This window comes from Pan paniscus, chromosome 10 (assembly GCF_029289425.2).
Source record: "Pan paniscus chromosome 10, NHGRI_mPanPan1-v2.0_pri, whole genome shotgun sequence".
NCBI lineage: Eukaryota > Metazoa > Chordata > Mammalia > Primates > Hominidae > Pan > Pan paniscus.
In genome coordinates this window covers 21,410,356-21,436,202 of record NC_073259.2, presented here as the reverse complement: position 1 = coordinate 21,436,202, position 25,847 = coordinate 21,410,356, and the positions used below count along the sequence as shown (strand labels likewise).

Genomic DNA, 25,847 nt, shown 5'->3' with positions numbered 1-25,847 from the left:
TATGATCTCAACCAGTGAAAAAGTGGGGACATGTCAGTAGAGAAATAAAAATTATAAAAAAGAATCAAATGGAAATTCTAAACTAAAAATGTACAGCAGCATACATTTCACTGGATAGGCTTAAAAGCCAATTTGAAATAGAAAATAAGGATCAAAGTGATGGTGGCAGTGGCCTGTCTGGAGCAGCCACCGTGGGGATGCCAGTTGCAGCGGGGGAGGCGTGGCTAGGGCTGCACACTCCGTGGAGCTGGTGAGGTCTGGGAACAGGTGGGAGCTCCACCCTCTACCATGTTGGTAGGGCAGGAGCCCTGTGCTCCCAGGGGCAGCTGCATCCAACAAGCCACATCTCCAGACCCAGGCATTCCTGTGCTCTTAGGAGCCTGGGAAGCCCTCTACCCCTGCAGGCTCAGAAGTACCTGGTCCCACTCCCTGGCCTCTCCCTACTCCTGGCGCCTTCTCCACTGCGGAGCAAAGCTGTGGCTGAGCCCGGATGCTGCCGCAATCTGGCTGAGTGTGCACGCATTCAGGGCAGCACTGACACGCCAGCCTCCCACCGCCTTGGCCCCCTCTGGACTTTGGGCGACAACAAGCATAGGAGAAAGGCCAAGGGGCTGAGGGCAGCTTGGTGTGGGTCTGCAGGCGCCCCTCAGTGTGAATAGCCTGGGTGTCGTGGACAACATGATGATGGTGGCGGGAGGCAGACAGGTTCCTAGGCAGGAAGGGATGGGTCCCTGGTGAAGCCCCACCTTCATGCCAGGGATGGTCTGAAGCCTGGGAACCAGGCTGCCAGGTCTGAGTGAAGGCCACAGCCTGGAGTGAGAACTTCACTGATGACCATTCAGGCAATCCGATGGTGCTTTTTCCAGGCCCATCCATGGCCACCCATGGACCAATCAGCATGCACTTCCTTCATTCTGAGCATATAAAAACCTCAGACTCAGTCAGACTCACACACTCACAGGGACGACCTGCCTGCAAAAAGGAGCTACCCACTACAGGTCTCCTCTCTACTGAGAACTGGACACTTGTTGGGATGACCTGCCTGCAGAAAGGAGCTACTTGCTTTGGGTCTCCTGACAGCTGTTCTGTTGCTTAATGAAGCTCCTCTGTGCCTTGCTCACCCTCCAGTTGTCCAAGTACTTCATTCTTCCTGGACACAGGACAAGAACTCAGGACCCACCAAATGGCGGGACTGAAAGAGCTGTAACACAAACAGGGCTGAAACACGCCCCCAACTCACCACATTGCAGATAACGAGAAGGAAGAAGGAGCTGCGGCCCTTCTGGGAGCCCAGAACTCAGGGCTCCCCCAGCTAGGCCTGTGACATGCTGTAACACCCTCTTTGGGGCTCTGTGGTTCCTGGTGTCTCCAAGTTTTTGGGCACCATGTGTTCCCCTTGTCCAGATGCTGGTGCCCACAGCAGAAGCTGCTTGTGGTACGTCTGGTCCAGCCACAGCCTCGCATGGAGTCTGCACCTGGAGCTGCCCACCCTGCCACAGCTGATGTGCCTGGCTATGCACAGTGGCTGGACCCCGCGTGCACTCACTCACACATCCCTTGCCACTCCGCGCCTGGCTTGCCCTTGGCAGCTGTGCGACCCAGGCCAGCAGTGCGAGCCAAGTGCAGCCTGCCAGGCTGAGTGGGTGGAACAAGTCCAGCAACCAGGAGCAAAACTCAAGCAGAAGTGCACGGAGGTTTCTGACTGGCAAAGCGACACCCTAAAGATCCTGTGACAAAAGAACTTGAATAAAGATCCATGTAACCAATCAGGAGAACAGAGGAGAAAAGAAGATTAAAAATAAAACGAACAGGACCTCAGTAACCTATAGGATAATATTAAATAGTCTAACACTCATGTACTTGGGGTCCGAGAAGGAAAGACCAATAGAATGGGGTAGAAGATGCATTTAAAAATATGGTTTTAGGCTGGGCACAGTGGGTTACATCTGTAATCCCAGCACTTTGGGAGGCCAAGGTAGGCGGATCACCTGAGGTCAGGAGTTTGAGACCAACCCGGCCAATATGGTGAAACCCTGTCTCTACTAAAAATACAAAAATTAGCCAGGCGTGGTAGTGCACACCTGTAATCCCAGCTACTCAGGAGGCTGAGGCAGGAGAATCACTTGAACCTGGGAGATGGAGGTTGCAGTGAGCTGAGATCACGCCATTGCACTCCAGCCTGGGTGACAGAGCCAGACTATGTCTCAAAAAAAAAAAAAAAAAGTACATATATATGGTTTTGAAAACGTCCTAAACTGATAGAAAACATCAACCTCCAAATCCAAGCAGCTCAGAAAAGTTCAGGATAAATACAAAGAAAACCATACTTAGGTCGGTTGTGGTCAAATTACTGGGAAAACAAAAAAGACAAAAGGAAAATATTGATTGACCATAGCTAGAGTAAGATAAGATATTACATACAAGGAAACAAGAAGAAATGGGATTCCAAGAAATGGAATGACTTATTTAAAGGCTGAAATAAGAAAATGCTCAACCCAGAACTCTATATTCAGCAAACTATCCTTAAAACATGGGGGTGAAATAAAGACATTTTCAGACGAATAAAACCAGAAAGAACTCATCATCAGCAGACCTGTACTGCAAAAAATACCCGTGGAAGTTTCCCAGACTGAATTATACAAGATGGAAACTCATATTTATAGGAAGAAATAAAGACTAAAGTGATACATTTAGGGAAAACATAAAATACTAGCTTATCTTAGTTTTTTCTTTGTTAATGTCCTCAAAAGACAAGTGACTGTTAAAAATTCATATCATTGTAGTAAGAGGTTTGTAATATATATAGAAAAGAACATTAAAATAACTCAAAGAACCAATGAGGATGTAAATTAAACTGTTGTAAGGTTCTTCCATTTGTGACATGTATAGTGAAACAACATTAATTCCAAGTAGACTGTGAAAAATTAAGGATGCACATTGTTAGAGCAACCACTTAAAAATTTTGTGCAAAGAGTCTGTAGATAAAAAGCCAACAGAAGATACAAAATGTTACAAGATAGCTAATGATCCCAAAAGGTTGCAAGAAAAGAGGAACCAAAAATAGATTCAAACAAACAGGAAAAAGTTTGCAAGATGACAGACTTAACTCCTACTATATCAATTACATGAAATGTAAATGAATAAAACACTCTAAAAAGTAGAAACTGTCATAGATTAGAAAAGAAATGCCTACAAAAGATACATTTTAAATATATAGCCACAGATGGGTTGAAAATAAAAAGATGGAAAAAAATATATACCATGCAAGTATTAAACACAAGAAAGCTGGTGTGGCCAGATGAACATCATTAGTAGACATTCAGACAAGGACTAGTATCAGAGATAAAAAGGGACGTTTCATAATGAAAAATGTGCTACTTCAACAGGTAAACATAACAATCCTAAAGGTATATATACATAAGAGAGCTCCAAAATACATGATGAAAAAACTGACAGACGAAAGGGATAACCAGACAAATCCACAATCATGTTTGGAGACTTTAACACTCTCTCAGTAATAAACAGAACCAGTAGACCAAAAAGAAAACAAAACTAGATCTGAAAAACATTATCAACCAATTCGATCTGACATTTGCTCTAACATCTGAAATACACATTCTTTTAAGTGCACTTGAAGCATATAACTAAATACAACCATAAAATGAGCTACAAAATAACTGTTAATTCCAAAAGACAAAAGATTCTTACAATGGATACTCTCTGAGGATAACAAAATCTTAAATTATAAAGCAACAATAGGATATCCATAAAAGCACAAAATATTTGGAAAGTAAATATCTCATTGTAAATAGCACTCTAAATAACAAAAGAGATCACAAGGGAAATTAGAAAATAAGTTTCACTGAAAAGTAATGAAAAAAAAACAACAAAAACTTGGCTCTCTGAAAAGATTAATAAAATTGGCAAAGCCCTAGCATGAACAAGCAGAGGAGGAAAGAAAAGCAAAAACAACAACAGGAAAGGAAACAAAAATGACCAATATCAAGAATAAAGAAAGAGATATAACTACAGATCCCACAGATATCAGAATGGAAGAACATATTATAAACAACATTATGCCAACAATTTTAGCAACTCAGTATACTTACACAGTGAAATACTTCTAGGCAAACTCCTTAAGATCTCTTATCTCTTATTTTTAGTGAGGGCAAAACAAACCAAAAACAAAGCACACAAGAGTTCACACTATGTGATTAGATAATGTTCTAATACTGGCAAAGCTAAGCATGGTGATAAAAGTAGAAAAGTGGTTGCAGTGGGGACAGCAGGTGAGCTGAGTGGAGGCGACTATAAAGGGACACAAAGATATTTCTAGGAGGATGGAAATGATCTGTGTCTTGAAGGGAGTAGTGGTTACAGGTGTTTGCAAACTGCCAAACTCATCACACTGTCTATCTAACACCTGAATTTTACTGAATGCAAATCTGCCTCAATGAAATTGATTTAAGAAAAAATTTTTTACACCACCACAGAAGTAGAATACAGAATTTAGTCAGAAATTTGTAAATTACTTTTGGGGAGATTAGTTTGTGCAAGTTACATATAAAATTGGGACAAGAATATAAAAAATATTTCAAAATATTTCAAGTTCATCAAAGAATACTTCAATTCTATTATATACCTTCTTAACAGAGTAGGAAGTATAAACTATAGGCCAGGAAGTATGCTACATGCTTTCATATATTATGCCTCACAAAGATTGTGTCTTTCATTCATGATAAAATCTAGTGTGTGCCTTGGGAAATAGCCACGTTACAAGTGAAAAAGCAATAAATCTGGAGCCAGAAGACCAGAGTGTTCAAATAGTGATACAGGTTATTTATTAGCTTTGTGACCTTAAACAAGTCACACAATCCTAGATTTCTTCCACTCCAGGACTGATGTGAGGACGAAGGAATATTGTTTCAATGTACCTGGTAAAGCACACCATGAATACGGTTTTATTACTCATACTAAGTGCTCAACAAACACTGCTTAAATGAAGAAACGAAGTGGATAAACAACATGAACAGAGAAACAAGCAGACAGGAAGAAATAAAGGGACATGTTTATAATCACATTTTTTTCTGTGGACAGGATGGGTGGAGGGTGGGACACAGCTTCCAAAGCATGATGACCTAATACCACATTCGTATCATGAGTAGTAGGTGCTGTGCGTAGGACAGGGTTGGCTGACCTCCCAGAATGAATACACTTTCATTGTGACCAGGATAACAGCTGGGGTAACAGGTATCACAAGATTGGCTCCGATGTGACCCTGAGGAGTATCTCAGCTCCATGTGCACAACCAACAGCGTGGCTACCACAAAGTATGTACTATAAGTGGCTGCTGTTATTCGTTTCCAAACTTTTACTTTGTTACCTGGGCTAACAATCACTTGTGCTGGCAAGCAGCATAAAGGGGGGCTACCTGTACACCAAGTAGCCTCCAAGGGGCTTTTCCCAGGTTCCTAAGAGGCACAGTGAGTCTTCTACTGTGAATCTTTGAAATGCCAACATCACTGATGAACAACTGTTCAAAGTGTTCCATCCCTTCTCATCCTTAGGTTTTTCTGAGATTTTGCTCTCAGATAACAACTGCAGATATTTTCTAGATACAGCAGTTGTGCCCAGAGCAACAGCACCATTGCTGACTAGTAGGCTGATTTTCAGTAGAGTTCCAAGGAATGATCTACTAGGCCTGACAGAGCACTCAAGAAGTACACAAGAGTATGGCTGGCCCAGATTCAAGACCAGAGAAACCAGGTATCTTCATCCAAATATTGGGCCCCTAGAAGGACACCTAGAAATTCAACACTCAATCACAATGTCATGTGATAAGTTATATGATAGGGCTTTTACTTGAATGCCGTGGGGGCACACAGAGGAGATAATGGGCCAAACAGTAGGGGGAGAAGCAGCGTCAGGGGAAATAATTCCTGAAAAAGGTGGTACCTGTGCTGAACCCCAAGATGTTGAGTTATTTGGGCAAAAGGCATTCCGGGCAGGAGGCACAGAACGTACAAAGACTCAAAAGGTTGGATGGCACCATCTGCAGAGAAGTGCAAGTAACTCTACCTGGCTGGAGAACATGGTGTGAAGGGAAAATGAGACGGCAGAGGCACAGCCAGGGTCTTAGGAAGGACCTTTTTAACATAAGAATCAAGGAATGTACACTTTACCATAAAGATGAAGGGAAACCACTGAAGGAATTTTAAGCAAGCAGTACCATAATAAAATTAGCATTAAAAAAAAATTGTGGCGACAGTGTGGAGAACAGATTGGAGGGGAACAAAAGTCAGGAAGACAGGGGAACAGCTGAAGTAATCCCCGTGGAGGAGGATGGTGGCCTAAGACAGCAGCACTTAGAATGGAGGGAAGATGTGTCAGACACAGCAAAGAGGTCTAGAGAGAACTCTCAAGGCTTGTTCACTGATTTATGTGAGGTGAGAAAAAGAAAGAACCAAGCATGACTCCTAGGCTGCAAGCTTGGACGTCTAAATGGATAGACCTGCTGTTCACAGAGATAAAGAATAAGTCAACTTATATTTGAAAGTATAAAAATCAATGATACTGCACTAAATTTTAAAACATTAACACAAACAAAGGCAGAGGCTGTCTCAGATAGTATGGATACATATCTCTGAGATAAATGAAAAGCTTAAATTCAGAGAGGAGTTAAGTCAAAGAAATTCCTGTCTAACATATGTTGATGAGTGAATAATCAAAGAATAAAACAGAAGGCAATTCACTAACAAGAGAGCCATCTACTGCCTTATAAGCATAGTGCAGCAATGAAATGCCACACACACACACACACAAAATGTGGAAGAAAGCCAGGAGTTTTTGACCACTTCACATTGAACATGTTTTTACAAAATATCCGATTCCTCCCACAAAAAAATTCCAAGTGGTTAGCACGTTTAATAATAGCTAAATGCTTTCACTTACTTAATTTCTCCTAAAAACATCAATTCAATAGAAAACATTATTTGAACATAAAACACTTACCTGCCATCATTGCTATCATACTGGCTTTATAGACATTAGTAAGAGATCCAAGTTCTCCTGTCGCTAATATAGTTTTAAGATGAGCCTCCCCACAGGCCTTGCGAAACTGACGAATCTCATCATACAGGGCTGGGGAAGAAAATAATTGAGGCAGTTACAAAGCAGGCAAGTGATAACATAACTTGGCAGCCGTTTAGAGCTGGTGGAACCCATTTCACATTTAGGAAACATAAAACATTTGTCACTTTCTAAAAATCACCCCAATTTAACATTGCCTGGAGCATTCTGTTGCAGTTCACATCCTGTTACAAGGAATGCTTAGTTTGCTACCATGAAACCGTTTCTAAGCCCTGGCCTGAGGTCCAGAGACATAGAGCTTTTTAAATATCATAATGACATGCAAATTATAAATAATTTCTGTCTTGTCCATATGATGGTTGCTTCCAACAAAAAACAAATGTAGCTACCATACATACAGTGGTGTACCCCTTTGCAAAGTAATAAAAAAAAATCTTAGGTTCTTATTAATTCTTCCATTCACAAGTAATAGGTTCTTTGGTTGGAATATAAAGCACACCCTTCTTGAGAGTTATGTTCATGACAATAAAGACACAGCAGCTTGCCCCACTGCCTGCCAGAGTATGTTTATATATCTGACTAAAAAGTGTTAGGCCTGGCCAGGTAGTGCTGGACGCATGTGCACAAAGCCATCTGCAGGGAGGCTCAGAGATGCTGCCTTAAATCTATTAACCCCTGAGCCCATGACCCCAGTACCACATCTGGCTTTGGAGGATTCCACATTGGGCCCAGACTTATTTCATATTTCATATTCAAGGTAACATTTTACATGAAAGGTAGCAGGATTTTAGTAAGCAAATTAGACCAAAATCATGTGTATTAAATCTTTAAAAAATTATTTAAGTCTTTTGTCGATGATACCAGTGAATTTCGGCTTTTTCAGGCCGGCCACTATCATTTCTTGAACTCAGGCTACTGCCATGGTAACAAGACCAAGGCTTTTTCTTTCCTTTGTATTTGAGTATCTTTCATAGGAAGCAGGTTTTTTTTGTTTTTTGTTTTTTGGTTTTTGAGATGGAGTCTTGCTCTGTCACCCAGGCTGGAGTGCAGTGGCGTGATCTCGGCTCACTGCAACCTCCGCCTCTGGGGTTCACGCCATTCTCCTGCCTCAGCCTCCCGAGTAGCTGGGACTACAGGCGCCTGCCACCACGCCTAGGTAACTTTTTGTAGTTTTAGTAGAGACGGGGTTTCACCGTGTTAACCAGGATGGTCTCGATCTCCTGATCTGGTAATCCACCTGCCTCAGCGTCCCAAAGTGCTGGGATTACAGGCGTGAGCCACGGTGCCCGGCCCATAGGAAGTAGTTTTATAAACATACAGAGTAAACCAAGCAGGAGGGAAACATTCATAATAAGGGTTGGGGTAAGCATTTCTTAAAGCTAAAATGAGAGTTCCATAATTCACAGGCTTAGTAAAGTACATTTAGAAAAATGAAAAATTAGTCTCAGTTAAAACCACAAGTTATAACAGCCAAATAAAACTTGCCTTCTCAATCACAGAAAACATGAACTTGAAGCTCAGAAGTGAAAAATGAAGAGAAATGAAAGCAAATATTCTATTCCAAGATGCTCAGTAAGTTTAGAAAGTTTGTTACCACTGAGAGATGGTACCCACAGAAGGTTCAATAAAGAACAGACTATTTTCACAGATCCTTAATAACGTGCAGTTCTGAGTACTAGGGATGATCTGAGATGCCACACCACCTATCTTACCCTGCCCATCTACCTAACCTGGGAGAAAATCATCCTACTTATGCCTCCAATATGACAACCTGTGTAAGAATGTTAAAAATAGTAATAGACTATGTAGCAAAAAAAAATTATATTCTTTTAATTCAGAGAATGAATTGGATGGAATGACATTTCTTGAGTTATTGAATCTAAAAAAAGAAACTTGTTCTCTAAGAACAAGTGACAAGGAAAATCTTCTGATCTAAAAATCCAAGAACGCTAATCCAAGTTAACTTGTGATTTAATTAATGATTTTCTTCCACAAAACAGTGTTGTCATTAAAAGCAGGCTTTAGAGTCGGACAAATGCAGATTTAAAACCCAACTCCATCATTTCCTGTGGGACCTTAGGCAAGTTATTTCTGTCAGCATCAGCTCCATCCTTAAAGTGTCAATAATATTTACTTTACAGGGTTACTAGGAATTAGAGAGAGATATACAAAGTACTTTGCATACTGCCTGACGTGTTATAAGCACTCAAAAAGTTTAATTATTAAGTTCAGAATTCTAGTAAAATGAATTTCCACTAAGTGTTGTGTTATAAAAGTCAAATCTTATTTCATGGCTTGACCCAGTTCCAGTAACCAAAGTTCTGTTGGATTACTGCTTACAATCAGTGAGCCATCAGACAAGGCTGGAAAGTATTTTATTACAGCAGTTGTTAAAGTGAACTTTGGCCTGTAAAACAAATTCTTAAAACACTGATCACGACCATATTTGTGAACAAAAAAACACCATCCTTTTTCTAGAGTACTACCTTCTGATGCCAAGTGAATTTCTTGAAGTATAGTTAAAATTAACCAGGAAAACCAGAGGTATTTTATGATTCAGTCATTTGGAAGTTATACTCTTTAATCCATGATCCAAACAGAATGAACTGGAAGTGGTCACTTAGAACATAACTGGATTTACAAATATGCAACCAATGTCTTCTCATTCTTTAACTGCCAATTTCTAAAATCATTTTACTGGCCTATTTTACCACATAACAGGATCAAGTTTTTCTGAGAAAATACCTCAATCTTTAAGGTTCAACAGGTGGAAAGTTGTCATTTCTTTCTGTTACCATTCTGCCCAAAATATATCAGAACAATTAAATCAAAAGTTATACCAAATCTGGTCTTTTTAAAATGTGACCTGGGCTCTATCAAGTGATTGCTTCTACCCAGGCCTTTGAATCTTACAGAGTGAGGCAAAGATGAAAGAATAGTCAGATATTTTCTTTATTATTGTGGCATCAGCAATAACAGGAGATCCAAAAGTCCAGTGTCCCAGGGGCCAGCCACCAGCCAACAGTATGGTACCTGTGCTGGCCAGTAGGAGCAGCGCCAGCAGTGGCCCTGGGCCCAAGCTCTTCCTGTGGCACAATCTGACTGTGTTCTCTGCTCCTTATTCTCTCATGGTCCTGCTTTTTTACCAAGCAAGGCTTCCTACTTATTCAGTGAGCTTCTTTATGTCTTCCTAATATAATAAATTCCCTTTCAGCTTCACTTAATCAGAATTGGTTTTCTTCATCTTCAACTCATGAATATTTACTGAAGAAGTATAGTATTGTAGACAATAATGTGGGTTCTCCTGAGTATATGGATTCACACCCCAACTTTACTACTAGTTTATTGTTTGATTTGGGTAAGTTACTTAACTCTAAACCTGTCCCATGTTCCTCATTTACAAAATGGGAATGATAGAAGTATGCACACCTCACGGAGTTATTTTCAAACAGGTTAACACACACGAATAGATAAGGACAATATCCAGCACATTGTTCATGCTCAAGGAATGTCAGTTCCTGTTTTCAAAGTTGTTGGTGGCAGCAGTGATGGTGTTCCTGTTATTATTCAGTGCTTATCAGGCTCAGATTACAGAGGGACTTACAAAAGCAGAGGACACCATGATCTATGTTCCTTAAAGAACATAAAATAAAACCTCTTTGGGCCCCTAAAAAAACAGTCTGGGGGAAACGGCTTACTATATATCACAAACAAGTTTGTTTTTAAGCTAAGAACCCATGCTACTTTGAATAGCACAGACTCTTGAGATAAGACATTTTTGCTACTTGCTAGTTGTGTAAACATTTAGGAATTATTCAATTTCTCTAAGCCTAATTACTTAGGGAGGCTCGGTTTGCTCACATATTTTTGTGATGATTAAATAATATATGTTGCTAGAATAGAACCAGGCATTTAGTAGGCAGTTAATCATTCAATACTAGCTTCCCATATTTTCCCTTATACACTTCCAGAAACCCAAAAATAACTTTAACGAACAAAAAATAGCAAGCACTGTCCTAATACTTATGAAAGCACAACTAGAATTTGCCAATCTTACATGTAAGAAAAAATAGACCACTTCACTCCAACACAAGCCATAGAAACCACAAAGAAGCATTATTAGTGTTTAGGTCGTTTTGAGGACTTTGACAGTACCGTGATAGACACGTCAGAAACTAGATGAATGATATATGCTAATCAAAGTGGCTTGATGGCTGAAATGTAACCCAGTCAATCTCAAATTATGTCCTTTAACAAACTCAGCTGGCACTTTCCTTTCAATATAAATAAGCCAAACAATGGAAAAACGAATGAGCAGGTTTTCCCCTATGTTGGTAGGAAAGAACAATGGTGGGGTATGGAGTTATTATAACTGCTGCTAGACCACATACACAGAGGAAATTACAAGTGAAGCAATAAGTTCAACAGATGCCCTTTCCAAAAAATTTTTCATGAGGAATAATTACTCTAAAGGATGAGAAATCCCCTACGTTTTCAAAGCTTCTTCCCTCAAAAATGCTCAGTGTTCTCCACATGCTATTTAACCATCCATTGTGAGACAATTTGCAGTTACCTCCACACTTCCCATGTGAAGCATGAGATGTAGGCTGGGCGCGGTGGCTCACGCCTGTAATCCCAGCACTTTGGGAGGCTAAGGCAGGTGGATCACCTGAGGTCAGGAGTTCGAGACAAGTCTGGCCTACATGGTGAAACCCCATCTCTACTAAAAAAATGCAAAAAATTAACCAGGCATGGTGACAAACGCCTGTAATCCCAGCTACTCTCTGGAGGCTGAGGCAGGAGAATCACTTGAACCTGGGAGGCGAAGGTTGCAGTGAGCTGAGATTGCGCCGTTGCACTCCAGCCTAGGCAATAAGAGCAAAATTCCATCTCAAAAAAGAAAGAAAGAAAAGTGAGATGTGGAGAGATAAATGACTTGCTCCAAATCTTACTGTGGGTCAGTTATAGAACAGAGAGGAGGAGTCATGTCTTCATACGTGGAATAAAACTGTATTTCCTCAAAATTTTCTGCCTCTATCCCAGCACACACACACATGCATGCACGTGTACACTCATTGCAGTTACAACATATTCCCAGGGAAATACATTGCAGTGCTTCGAGCAACAGATTCGTCAAAACTCAGAACCTAGAAGGATGTCAACTCCCTTCTAGTTCAAACTACTCACTTGACAGATGGGCATTATAATCCTAGGACCTGGTTTTCATTCTTCTAGGGGAAAAAAGCTGCATAAAATGAAAAGTTCCAAGGTAATTCAGAAACATAAGATACTAAATTTTGTATAATACACTAAAAATGATCTCTAAATTGCTCTTTGTTCCAAGGTAATTCAGAAATATAAGATACTTAATTTTGTATAATACACTAAAAATGATCTCTAAATTGCTCTTTTAGCCCCCTGGATGGGAAGAAAACAAGGGTGTCGTGCTACAGTAGAGTTCATATATTTGAATCAGGACTTTTCAGCCCTTGCTTGGCTGCTGATTAGTGGTGTTACTTGGGAAAGTTACTGAACCTCTCCAAGCTTCATTTTTCTCCTCAAGATTAGATAGGAGAGCTTTATTTTTACAGCTCAAACCCTTCTCAAATTCTGCCAATAAATATAAAAGTATTAAAATGGTTAGGAAGGTAATCAATCATTTTTCCTTCAGATCCACCTTTGATAATAAGCACATGTAAAATGATGGTAAACGTTGACTTACTCTAAAAGTTTAAGCTGTTATAATTAAGATGAAAGAGCCTCTTGTTGATTTAGAAAGATGATTCTGAACTCTATCTTTGGGAGCTCTCAACCACAGACAAGGGAGAGCAGGGATTTTCTCAGCCACACACTGCCAAGAAGGTGGAGAGAAACCTAGCCCCCATGTCACTGGGGCCTAGAGAAATTCTTGGCCTGCATGTTGCCACATCATGGCAACATGATGGAGGCGAGGTGAGGGGGACATGCAGTCAGCTCTGGGGAAAGTGAAGGTCACCCTTACCAGCGAGGACTGAAAATTCTAGGGGTTGGGGAGGACTTGGCAAGTAGAGCCAGGAAGACACCCCACAAGTTCTAGAGATTGTCAAACACAAAGCAATTGATAAAAAGGTAAATATTGATTAAAAAGATGAATATACTGAAGATAATGGATAATGGGAGCAAGATATCTCACTGACGAGAAGAAGGGGTATAAATATGGAAGGGGAAAGTAAGAATAAACCATGCAATGCTGGAGTGTAATAGAGGTTATAGTGTGAAGTTGTAAGTTCTAAGACAGACAGATTTACAGACTGACATATAAATAAACAAATATAAATGAATGTGTGTTTCTATGTGTGTGCTGTGTATATGTGTACGTTTATGTATTTACTAGCTCTGTCTGACAAGAAGGCCTAGAAACAGTAACATCCCAATAGCAGTGAGTTATACCTAGCACCCAGATCTTGGTTTCTAAATACAATTAATCAATAAAAGGAGCAAGAGCTCCTTGGAGAAATGACTGATTCCAAAGCTGGAGCAGACAAAGTCAAAGATACACCTGAAACATCTATTACAAGAAAGCAAGGAAGTTCTCAAAGAATGATGGGAACATAGAGGAGCCAGTGTGAAGCAGGTCCTGAAACTGCCTTTGCAAAATTATGACTGAGACAGTAAAAGAGATCTAACCTAACTGACTCCACCTTGTTTCTAACCTTTAAGCTGTCCTTGTTCCTGCCTGTGCACAGGCTGAACTAACTTTGGGAGGAACTCAGTTTATAGTTCATAGTTTAAAACATAGATAATAACAGCCCTTTCCCAAAACAAACCTCCTTCTTGCCTGGGGACTAGACTGCCTTTGTAGAACTAACAAGTTAGCTCCAAGATTAGAAATTATGGCTTGAGAGTCATGCAGCTAGGGGCTGCAAGATTCTCACCCTCCCTAAACTGCTCCTAAGATCAATGCTTGAGATATTTTGCAGACCCTGCACTTGATGGATCAGCTGGCACCACCCAGATCGATAAACTGGCTCATCTGATCTTGTGGCCCCCACCCAAAAACTAACTCAGCACAAGAGGACAGGTTCAATTCCCTAGGATTCCATTTCCTAGCCAACCAATCAGCACTCCTGGCTCACTGACTTCCTCCACCCACCAAGTTGTCCTTAAAAACTCTGATCCCCAAATGCTCAGGGAGACTGACTTGAGTAGTAATAAAACAAAACTCTGGTCTGCCACACAGCTGGCTCTGTGTGAATTACTCTTTCTCTACTGTAATTTCCGTCTTGAGAAACTAGCTCTGTGTAGGCAGCAGGCAAGGTGAACCCACTGAGCGGTTACACTCCCAATGGCCAAATCTGGGACTATTTGAGTATCAAAATAAATAATGATGGTAAAGGATTATAACCAATTGAGTAAAATAAGAATCAATGAGTTCTTACAAACAGGAAGGAAGGAAGGGAGGGAAGAAGAGAGAGAGGGAAGGAGAGAGAGAGGGAAGGACAGAGGAAGGGAGGGAGGGAAGGACCTCAATACCACATCTGGCTTTGTAGGGTTCCACATCATGCCCAGATTTGGTAATGCCAACTCTTAAGTATAGAAGAAATGACAGAATTAGAAAATCAGAGTAATAGCTGAAAAAATCATCATGGATGCTAAAAGAGTGAATAAAAGTTAGATGAGGAAAAGGATATTAACATAGTCTCAAAATATCTCCATTCATAATCTGTATTAATTACTTATTAAAATGCAAAATACTTATTAATTTTACAATGGAGAAACTTGGCAGAAACCATCTTTGCCAAGTAAAAAAAGGAACATCATCAATAATGGGACAAATTAACATCTTGTGACTCCTGAAATAATGCACTGAGAAGAATGGAGCAAAAGTTCTGTGGTATACCTGCCAAAAATGTGTAACCTGAATCTAACTGTGAGAAAATACCAAACAAACCCAAACTGAGGTATATTTTACAAAATAACAGGCCCGTAATCGTCAAAGACAAGGGAAGACTGAGGACTGTTCTTAGTATTCTTAGGTTAAAGAATATTAAAGAGATATGAAACAACTGATACTACACCTAATAAAGAACATTATTGGGACAATCTGCAAAATCTGAACAATCTGTAGATTTAATGGCCGTATGGTTATCAATGTTAATTTCCTGATTTTGATGCAGTACTGTGGCTTGGTACAAGAGTGTCCCTGTCCTTGTCCTTGTTCTTAGGAAATACACACTGAAGTATTTAAGGGTAACAGGTGAACAGGTCTGCAACTTATTCCCAAATGGTTCAGAAAAATATGTATATAATACATAATTTATATATATATGTACACACATCACAGAGGAAATAAGTCAAAAAAAGGAAATGGGATAGCACTTTATAACTGGAGAATCTCAGTGATAAAACTAGTTTTGCGTACCAATTTTACAACTTTTCTGTAAGTTTAAAATTATTCAAAAATAAGAGTTAAAAAATAATTTGATATGTTTGTTGTAATTTAGCATCCAGATATTTTTCTTACAGGAGGGCTTTTTAGACTATCAATCACTCTACGGCTTCTATAACTTAAAAAAAAGTGATTACATATGGTACATATTATTCTGTAACATGCTTTTTTCCTTCAATATATCCTTGATATATTTCTATATTAATAAATATAGGTCAATGGAGCAATTATTAATGGCTGCACAATATTCCATCACATGGACATAAAAAATGTATTCAATCATTTTCCTGTTATAGGATACTTAAGGTTCCAGATTTTTTGCTATTATAAGTAATACTTCAGTAAATGTCCTTATAGTTAAATATTTGCAAACATCATGACCTTATTCTCCAGAGCCTTTACTATTTTTTCTGCTTACATATTCACATGTAATATATGTCTGCTGTTAAAAATTCAAACATTATGAAAACTGGAAATTCTCTACTATAAAAAAAGCAATTCTTGCCATATATTAGAAAAATAATAATTTGGTAGGCTATTATCAAAGATGCCTGACAAATGAAAATGGAATTCCAATACCACGACTGCAAATTAGTCAGAATAATGCAAAATTTAACAAAACACATACACCAGAGAAGTGGCTGGCATAGTGATGTCACATTAAAAACCTATTAATAAATGTTTTGACTTATAATGAGGTTTTCAGGGGTAGTGAAAGTGGGTGCACTAGAAACCCAGGATATATTACATTGCAGATGCTTAATCAATATAGTGGCACAACTAGCAGAAGAGTTGTCTCCTGTTTGTCTCCCCGCATCCCTCCTACTACTGCCACACTGAGAAGAAGTAGAGGTCATAACCTGACCTCTGCCTGTCGTTCCCAGCTGAAAAACAAGGCTGTGTCAGTGGAGTGCTCACTGACAGGAATCAGAGCACTCGGCCACAATGAGAAAGGCCTCTGTGCATCAGAGTGTGGATCCAAGGAGTGGAAAGAAGGGAAAGGGGTCAGACTGCATGTTTGAAACAGCATCCAAATCAGGTTGACAACTGGCCCTACCTTCTGCAATGCTGTCCCCGCACGCCAGCAGGAACTTGCATCGATAGCATTTTAGTTTTCTTTATTTAAGATTAACTTCCAAGTCCAGCACTAGATCGTGGAGTCCCGCACCACTCCCACTGATCCCTGAACGCAGATCCCGTCTCCTGAGAGTTGTGAGCAACTTTTCCCTGTCCCCAGTACTGACTGCAGTGGCTCGGGACCATGGCCACACTACCCACACCTTGGCTTCACATCACATACATCGTTCCCTCTCTGGGTGCACGCTGGGGGTCCCCGACTTCTGCACTATGCGTGAAATGCCCCTGGGACACATCATGAGGCAAGAATTGGAGAAAATTTCCCTAGAGTACATCATGCGCTGTCTGCGGGAAGTCAGCTTCTGCTACCCGCAAAACTTCCTGGGCAAGGAGGTGGTGGGCAACTGCATCCAGGAGCACATTAAACAGCTGCATTGCAAGGGGGCCCTGCGGGACAGCCCGCTGGCTGGGATGTGTGCAGTGTCTCTAAAGGGTGAACTGTGGGGTGATCAGTTCACCCCACAGTTCTGGGAGCAACAAGAAGGGCTGCGAGGCCATTGGCTTCCTCCTGTCCCTCACTGACAGGCTGGTCCTCTAGTGCAGGAGCCACTGGGAAAATACTATGTCAAGGAGAGGTCCAAGGCAATGGTGGCTTGCTATCTTAAAAATGGAATAGGTTACATTCATCATGTGGACACCTCAACAACGATGGCTGCTGCACCACCTGCATCTACTATCTGAACAAGAATTGGGATACCAGGCTACACGGTGGGATCCTATGGCTATTTTCAGAGGAGAAATCATTCATGGCAGATGTGGAGGCCAATTGTGAAAAAGTCCTGCTCTCCTGGTCAGATTGCAGGAACCTACACGAGGTGCTGTCTTCCTATGAGACCAGATGTGCTATACTGTTTGGTACTTTGATAATGAAGAAAGGACAGAAGCCAAAAAGAAATTCAGGAATTTAATTAGGAAACATCTGCCCTCACTGAAGATTGACTGTGCTCCAAAATGTGCTGGCCTTGTTCATTTTAGCAATGGTTCCTGAATTATCTTTAAGAGTTGAGATCCGGCTGGGTACAGTGGCTCACGCCTGTAATCCCAGAACTCTGGGAGGCCGAGGCAGGTGGATCACCTGAGGTCAGGAGTTTGAGACCAGCCTGGCCAACATGGTGAAACCCCATCTCTATTAAAAATACAAAAAATTAGCTGGGCATGGTGGTGGACACCTGTAATTCCAGCTACTCGGGAGGCTGAGGCAGGAGAATCTCTTGAACCTGGGAGGCAGAGACTGCAGTGAGCCAAGATTGCACCATTGCACTCCAGCCTGGGCAACCAGAATGAAACTCCATCTCAAAAAAAAAAAAAAAAAAAAGAGTTGAGATCTAAAGATGGCCTCTTCAGTGACGAAAAACTCCCCATCCCTGTCTTATGTGTGGGATTTAGTGTTTTCTTGCCAAGACTGCATGGACCTTCAGATGCTCTCTTTGCCAGATGAACTCATTTGCTATTCCACCTCCAGAAATTCCAGCAGACATACCAGTTGGCCAGCAGTTTACCTGATAGATTTGGTAATGCTGGCTCTCAAGACAAGAGCCTAGGAGCACATGTGAGGAAAATAATCTTGTATTTTATGTATATTTCCTGATTTGAAAGGTTTGAAAAAGAAAAACAATGGCAGATGCCACAGAAAGGCACCATGGAAGCCTTAAAACAGAAAACAGAAATTTATGTCATCTGAACAATTTCCAGATGTTATTAATCCGGGGCTGTTGAAGTCTCTGGAGAATTGTCACAACCTAATGACAACATTATTACCTCTATAAAGGGCTGTTGTCATAGTGATCAATCTGTACATGTCCCATGGTGTGGACGCTCCTTTTTCCAAATCTTACAACCTGGATTTTCTGCCTTGGCCCCATTTTGCTAAAAATAATGACTTTCTGAATAAAGACGGTAACACCGTTTATTCTCTATTTTCACTTCTTACCTGGAGAACTAATCCCCAGAAGCTAAAACTAGACATTAGGTTTTTTCATGTTGCTTTGGTGGAATGGAATCTGAATTTAAACCAAAGGAAAAATATCTACTTGGTAGTTTGGTGTCAACCTCTGAAAACAACATGGAAAGAATCAGATCTACAGATATACAGTGTACATGTGTACATCTTGAACAGTCTGAAAAGGGAGATGGAGTTGGAAATGTGGGTGTACCTGTTTTTTTTTTCAGTTTTCTTTTTTAATGAGCTCATTCTTAACATTATTTTAAAAAATAGAATGGTGTATTTTAAAAAAAGAAATGAAAATTTTAAAACCCTCAAAAAGCTAAAAACACTTATAAATAAATAAATAAAATTAACTTTCTTCTCTCTAGGATCCACCTGAAAGGACAGTATGTTCTCAATTTTGAAGCAGCTGGCAATCTGCTAAGCATTCTGGAAAAGCACTGCTCTAGACATCAACAACTCTGTTAATAAAACTTATATGTATAAAATTATGATTTAAGTAAGAATCCAAGCGTTTAAAGACTGTTTCCTATCTAAAAGTCATAAAGTATATTTCCTTCTATATTTCCTGCTATTCAAAGGCACTTAAAAATAATTGTTAACGAACATATCTAAGCAATTATTTTTTGAGTATCAGAAAGATGTTCAACACTGTGCAACAATGGCCTGAAAATAACTCTTAAGATAATTATATGTACAGTAAAACACTTAATATACAATTGTTCAGCAACCTTTTAAACTAAAAGTCACAAAATGTTCAAGAACACAGTTTCATCCACCAAAGCAACTAATTAATCTTGTAAGACTAAGGCAGAGATGAGCTAACACACCAGATATTATAATAACCTACAAGAGATAAGATGCACATTTTTATCAATAGTATCTGAAGTTTTGAAGAATTGTAGCATAAAAATGAAAATCATAAAAGCATACAGTTGTCGTATTTCCAGAATTTGTTATATACAACTTCCAAAACAGAGAAATCACAAATTATAGATTATGTAATTCCTCCCCAAAAAGTAGCTATAGATTTAGAGACTGCTTTTCTAATAAAATATGATTAACACTCTATAAAAGAAATATACCAATTTATTTTTGAGATGTTCTTTCTACCATCCTTCTTGTGTAAAAATCAGCAAATAAGAAAAATAGATTATTGCCCTGATTCAAGGTCTTTAGGATTCTCTTCATACAAGAAAATGAAAAATAATGTGACTTTGGTGCTGATATTTCATTCTCTTATCCTAAAATGTTTGATAGCCATGAGGTATGTACTTCACAGGCCAGATTTAAGAGAGCAATTCAGGGGTAAACAATTGAAGGAGATGAAAAGTACATGAGGCTCTGGATACACGAGACAAATGGTATTTCCAATTGCCCATTGAACGTAAGATGCTGCAGAATGTCAGACAATCCTAGCCACCTTTGGAACTACGTCTGCTGGTGCTCCAGTGTGGAATGAGTCTCCCAAAGCTAGTAAAGCCAGCTCTAGGTCCTCAGCTCATGGAGCTAGATTCCTGAACAAGGTGCAATCTGATAGCATTTCCCTGTCACTGGTAAATATATTAGGTAAATAGATGCAACACAAAGAGGTTATTAAAAAAGTAAAATGAACACCTCTGTATATTTACAGAGCATGGAAACTATTCAATTTTTAAAACCTGCTCAATAAGATTTATGAAATGATGAACAACTTCTGGTGAATGCTTTCTTCAAAGAACTGTTTAAGGAATGCACCTTAGATGTCAACTTCAACACCACCATTAAGAAATATTGTATTACATGTACTAATCATGGGAATAATATTCACTGAAAATGAAAACACTAAACATAAAATCAAAGATCATTATAGCTCTAAAGGGTTGTAAAAATCATTATGTCCTAGCCCCTCATTTGTAACATTTACATGGAAGCAGAGAGAAGTGAAGTGTTTACCCAAGGTCTAGGTATAAATTATCAAAATCATGAAGACTAAAACCCAAATCTTTAGAGTTCCACTTTATTCACTTAACACATGTGCTATGTGTCACTTCCCTTGACAACAGACCATCATCGGGGCAGGAGGAGGGAGAAAGAGAAGGCAACACTGCAGCTGGCAAGGAGGGCTGCATCTGGGCCAAGCAACAGGATGATATTTTACATACATTATCTAATTTCTTCCCTATTGTAATCCTGTGAAGTAGATGTCATTATCTCCATTTTACATGAAGGAACAGGAAGCACAGAGAAGAACCTGTCCAAGAGTAAATAGTAGAGCCAAGATTCCAGCCAAAATCTGTCTAATGCAAAGATGCAGCTTTCAACTATTCCTGCTTTCCCAGTACTGTCCTCCCTTCTTACCCCACGGTGCATTTGTTCTGGGTCTGACTGTGACACCAGCAATGACTGGGTGGCCTGGCTGGCTGGCCGGGTGATGTCCCCACTTGGATGCGATCTTTATCAGAGAGCACAGCCATCCCAGGGAGAGGAAAGTCTTCTTTTCTCAAGAGCACAGGAAGCAGATGCACTTCTTAGCTAAATTCACCAGAATAACACTTTATTCATCAAACTCTCCTGTTTACAACTAACTACAGATCCAGGCTAGGCATAGAAACATACAGGAAATACAAGATGTACTAATTAATCAACTGATTAGTATTAGTAATACAATAAAACATACAATATATAAATGTATTCAAAGTATGAATTTACATACATTGTTGTATGTAAATTCAACAATGTTTCCATTATCTGGCACCTAAAGTATATGCAACTAAGAATTGGAATTATGTCAAAAAAAAAAAAAAGAAGAAGAAGAAAGAGTCCTGAGTTAGTACTTCTTAATAAGGACATGGGACTGGTGGGGAAGGAGAACAAAATCACCTGGAGGGATTTTCCCCATTTAGAAGCCTATTCCTCCCTCACATACACACCTCAATTCTTTTATCACAAATGCCCAGGGGGATATGCTAATCCTGTCAGGAAAGCAGCTGGGGCAAATCATTTGAAAATGTTTGTCAGGTATTGTAATTTTGAGAACCTACAATACATGCCACACCCTATTGGGTTAAAACTATGGTGATAAGTGAGAAATGTAGTTATCCACGTTTCCATGTCCAGCTAGAGAGGAGTGACAGAAGGATTGGCAGGGAAGGACAGTGTGCCGTCACGAGCTCAACACGATCTGACAGTAAAAAGCTTAACCACTAAGGAGTAGGCAAAAAAACAGTAACAAATAAGAAGATACATAAATCAAAAAGCACAAGAGTCTGGACTGTGAGCTATGAGGCCAATCATCTCAGAGATTCCACTGGCCCCTGAAAGCATCACTGTATTCTGGGATAATATAATCAGTAATGAAACAGTTTGGAATAATCAAGAAAAAATTAAATTGTATTTAATAAAAATTGTTAAGAAAGTCAGGGAAATGAAAACACTTTTTAATAGTGTTTGTTTGTTTGTTTGTTTGTTTGAGACAGGGCCTCACTCTCTTGCTCAGGCCATTTCAGAAATAAATCTATTAGGCCAGGCGCAGTGGCTTATGAATGCAGTGGCACAATCATGGCTCACTGCAACCTCTGCCTCCCAGGCTCAAGGAATCCTCCCACATTCAAGGAATCCTCCCATCTCAGCCCCAACCCTGAGTAGCTGGGACTACAGGCGCATACCACCACACCAGGCTAATTTTTGCATTTTTTTTTTTTTTAATGCAGAGATGGGGTTTTGCCATGTTGCCCAGACTGGTCTTGAACTCCTGGGCTCAAGTGATCTGCCTGCCTCAGCCTCCCAGAGTGCTGGGATTACAAGCATAAGCCACTGTGCCCGGCCTAATAGATTTATTTCCAAAATAGCTATATTTCTCTGATTTTGTCAAGGTTCAGTGATATTTGAATGTCTACTTATATGTAAATGGTGGGTAAAATGCAACACGGTGTAGTGATACAACAGAATACGAGTTCTGGAGCAGGTGGCCCCGGGTCTAGGTGGTCCTGGTGCTCAGGAGGTTTGGTTGTCTTTGCCATAAGGAATGTAACTGAAATTAGCAAGGACATGACGTTTCCAAAGGAAAGCACACCAAGGTTGTGGAAAAGTCACACTGGGACAGAATCTGAGAACCATGGACACTTCGGGGATGACAGAGGAGGTGGAGGAGCTTGCAAATGAGACGCAGGGGTAATCAGAAACAGAAAGGAAGACCTCAGGAATGTAGGCACCAAAGCCACAACAACAAAGCATTACCAGAAGGAAGGAACAGTCTGCTGTGTCATATGTTGCATGGTAATGCTGAATAAACAACTGGGGAGTATGCCCTGGACATAATGAGATGACAGGTCATTAGTATATTAGTTTGAACTTCTCAAGACAAACAAATAAATATAACTCTTTGCAGAATTTTTTTTTTTTTTGAGAGGGAATCTCACTCTGTCCCTCAAGTTGCAGTGCAGTGGCGCAATCTTGGCTCCCTGCAACCTCTGCCTCCCAGGTTCAAGCAATTCGCTCACCTCAGCCTCCAGAGTAGCTGGGATTACAGGCATGTGCCACCATGCCCAACGAATCTTTGTATTTTTAGTAGAGACAGGGTTTTGCCATGTTGGCCAGGCTGGTCTCAAACTCCCAACCTCAAGTGAGGAGGACGCCCCACCCCCGAGCGTCGCTGCGGAACCAGAGCTTACGGCGGCAGCAGAGCAAGAGGTGATGAGGCCTCCCAAAGTGCCTGTTTCAGCCTCCCAAAGTGCTGGGATTACAGGTGTGAGCCACTGCATCGGGCCTTCTTTTCAGAATTTTAGTCATGAAGGGAAGAGAAGAAAGGAGGACGTTGCTGGGGATGAAGGAAAGGGAAAGCCAGCATGTGGGTTCTTTCATAAACGGCTAAGAAAAGCTTGAGTATGTCTAAATGCTTAATGGGAATGAGCTGGCAGAAAGGCTGATGACACGGGAGAAAATGCCCAATAGATAGAGCAGGGCTTCTGAAAATGCAGGGGGAGATGAGAGCCACAGCACAGTGGAGGGAAGGAATTTAGGAGGAAGGAGCAAAGGAAGAAGCAAAGAAAAGCAGCCCTGATGCAAGGACCTGGAGGGAGCTCCTGTCTGATGATTTTATTTTCTCTGAGAAGTAGCAGGCAGTTCATATGCTAACAGTGAAGGAGCTTCAAGGAGGGTGGAAAAGTTAGAAATTTCAGGAAAGTGGACATTTTAAATGGTCACTAAGGAGAACCCAGAGAGGAATATCAAACCTCCCCCACCCCCAAACTCCAGTCTCCTCGAATTCATACCCTAAACTGTGGACTCTCACATCCATGAGAAATGGTTAAGACCACTCTGAAGGGCCAGGTTTAAAAAATGGGGCTCTTAATGAGAACACATGGACACAGGGAGGGGAACAACACACAGTGGGGCCTGTTGGGGGAGGGTGGAGGCAGGTAGTGCGTTAGGGAAAATAGCTAATGCATGAGGCACTTAATACCTACCTAGGTGATGGGTTGATAGGTGCAGCAAACCACCATGGCACACGTTTACCTATGCAACAAACCTGCACATTCTGCACATGTACCCCAGAACTTAAAAAATAAAATGGGGTTCTTTCTATTGTGCTTTACCAAGTATCCTACAAACCTCACTGCACAAGGGAGAGGGCCCTGGATTTAAAACTGCAATTGCTTGATAGACATTTCTATCCACAAATTCCAAGAAATTATTTTATGCTCATATTTTAATAAACAGCTAATATTAAAACATGACACTGAAAAATACAATATGTAATCAAATTGAGAATCAAAATTAAGACAAAATATTGCAGTGAAAAGTCCTAAGTCATTTCAGGTTTCTATTTAGAATTAAATTTCTAGTATTAAATGTTCCTTTTCAATTTGTTTGGGTCAAGAGGTTATTAACACCAGAAAAAGAGTTAATATAAAAGTATGGTCCAGGACAAAGATCTGTCATTACATTTTTCATAAACGCCTGTTATTGGGAAATTATCAGTTCTTAAAAACAACCATTCCTAGTTCATTAAGGGGCAGTCAACTACATCAACATCCATCTCCTATTGTATTTTATTTTCCAATTAGTAGCATAATATAAACCATATTTCTATATCCACAACTGCTTAATAAAAGGTGTAAGTTATAATATAAACCCAATTTCTACATCTACAATTGCTTAAGATATAAAGGACATATAGGTTTGTATACAACTAAATCACATAAAGTTTATTGCCAGATTTGTTTTAAATACTATGCTTACTCACTTTTTCATTTTACTCTAGCCTTAAATCTTAGTGAAATCCGTGACTAAAAGCAGATAAGCAAAATTAATATATAGGAACAGAGATATCTATTTAAAATATACCTTTTCAGAATGACTGTAATTGGCTAAAACACACACATGAACAATCACAAAAAAGGAACACAAAATACAAAAAGATATTTGTGAACTTTCAAGAGTTTAAACCTGGCAAGAATTATAAATGTTGATGAGTATTAATGGGGAACTTGGGGGGCGGTGGGGTGAATGCAATGGAAATGGGAATGTACAGGAAAGTAGCTAATATTCCAAGCTAAAAACTCTATTTTCCAGCTTACTTGCAGCCAAGAATGGCCACGTCACTCAGCTCAGGCCAACGGGCAAAGGTGTAATAAACAAAGGTGTTGTGTGAGACTTGATGAGAAAAGCCTTTCTTTCCTATGGTCTAGGAGATGAGTGTAAGGTGCTGGAGCTTCAGAAGCCATCTCAGACAATGAAGTGCCCTTGACGTTAACAGCAGAAGCCACATGCTTTGGAACTGGAATATAAACGTAGCCCAGGTCTCCAAGAACTTTGTGGAGCTGCCACACACCCCTGAAATACCTACCCCTGGACTTTATATAAGAGAATAAATACTGAGGGTTTAAACCACTGACTGAACATTTGCTACTTCATAAACAAAAGCAATTCATAATTGACAATCAATGGAATTAGGCTTCACAAATAGACAAAGGCTTTACAGATACAGATGGATAGAAACAGTCACAGGAAAATACCCATGAGAAATAGGCAAGTCCAATAAGCAGGTTAAATAAGAGATAAAATCCTATCTCTTATTTAAACTTTAAAAGAGTGTGGGAATAGCCTCCTCCATCATTAGTATAAAATATGCCATTTATTTGATATACACACATATAAAGAGACAATATACTATCCTGGCTTTAACTTGTGATTTCATTAAAAATTTTTGGTTAAACTATTTATTATAATGACTTTTTTTTTTTTTTTTTTTTTTTTTTTTTTTTT

The 25,847-nt window shown here is 40.0% G+C and overlaps 1 protein-coding gene and 1 pseudogene across 1 annotated transcript in view; one reads left to right on the top strand and one right to left on the bottom strand.

The window, feature by feature from the left end:
• DERA (deoxyribose-phosphate aldolase) overlaps window positions 1–25,847 on the bottom strand; it is a 125,353-nt gene that overhangs the window by 47,433 nt on the left and 52,073 nt on the right. Inside the window, exon 6 of the mRNA XM_003816530.6 lies at window positions 7,012–7,140. Coding sequence (XP_003816578.1) covers window positions 7,012–7,140 — 129 coding nt within the window. The remainder of the gene's footprint in view (window positions 1–7,011; window positions 7,141–25,847) is intronic.
• Window positions 16,874–18,616, top strand: LOC103785727 (prolyl hydroxylase EGLN3-like; annotated as a pseudogene).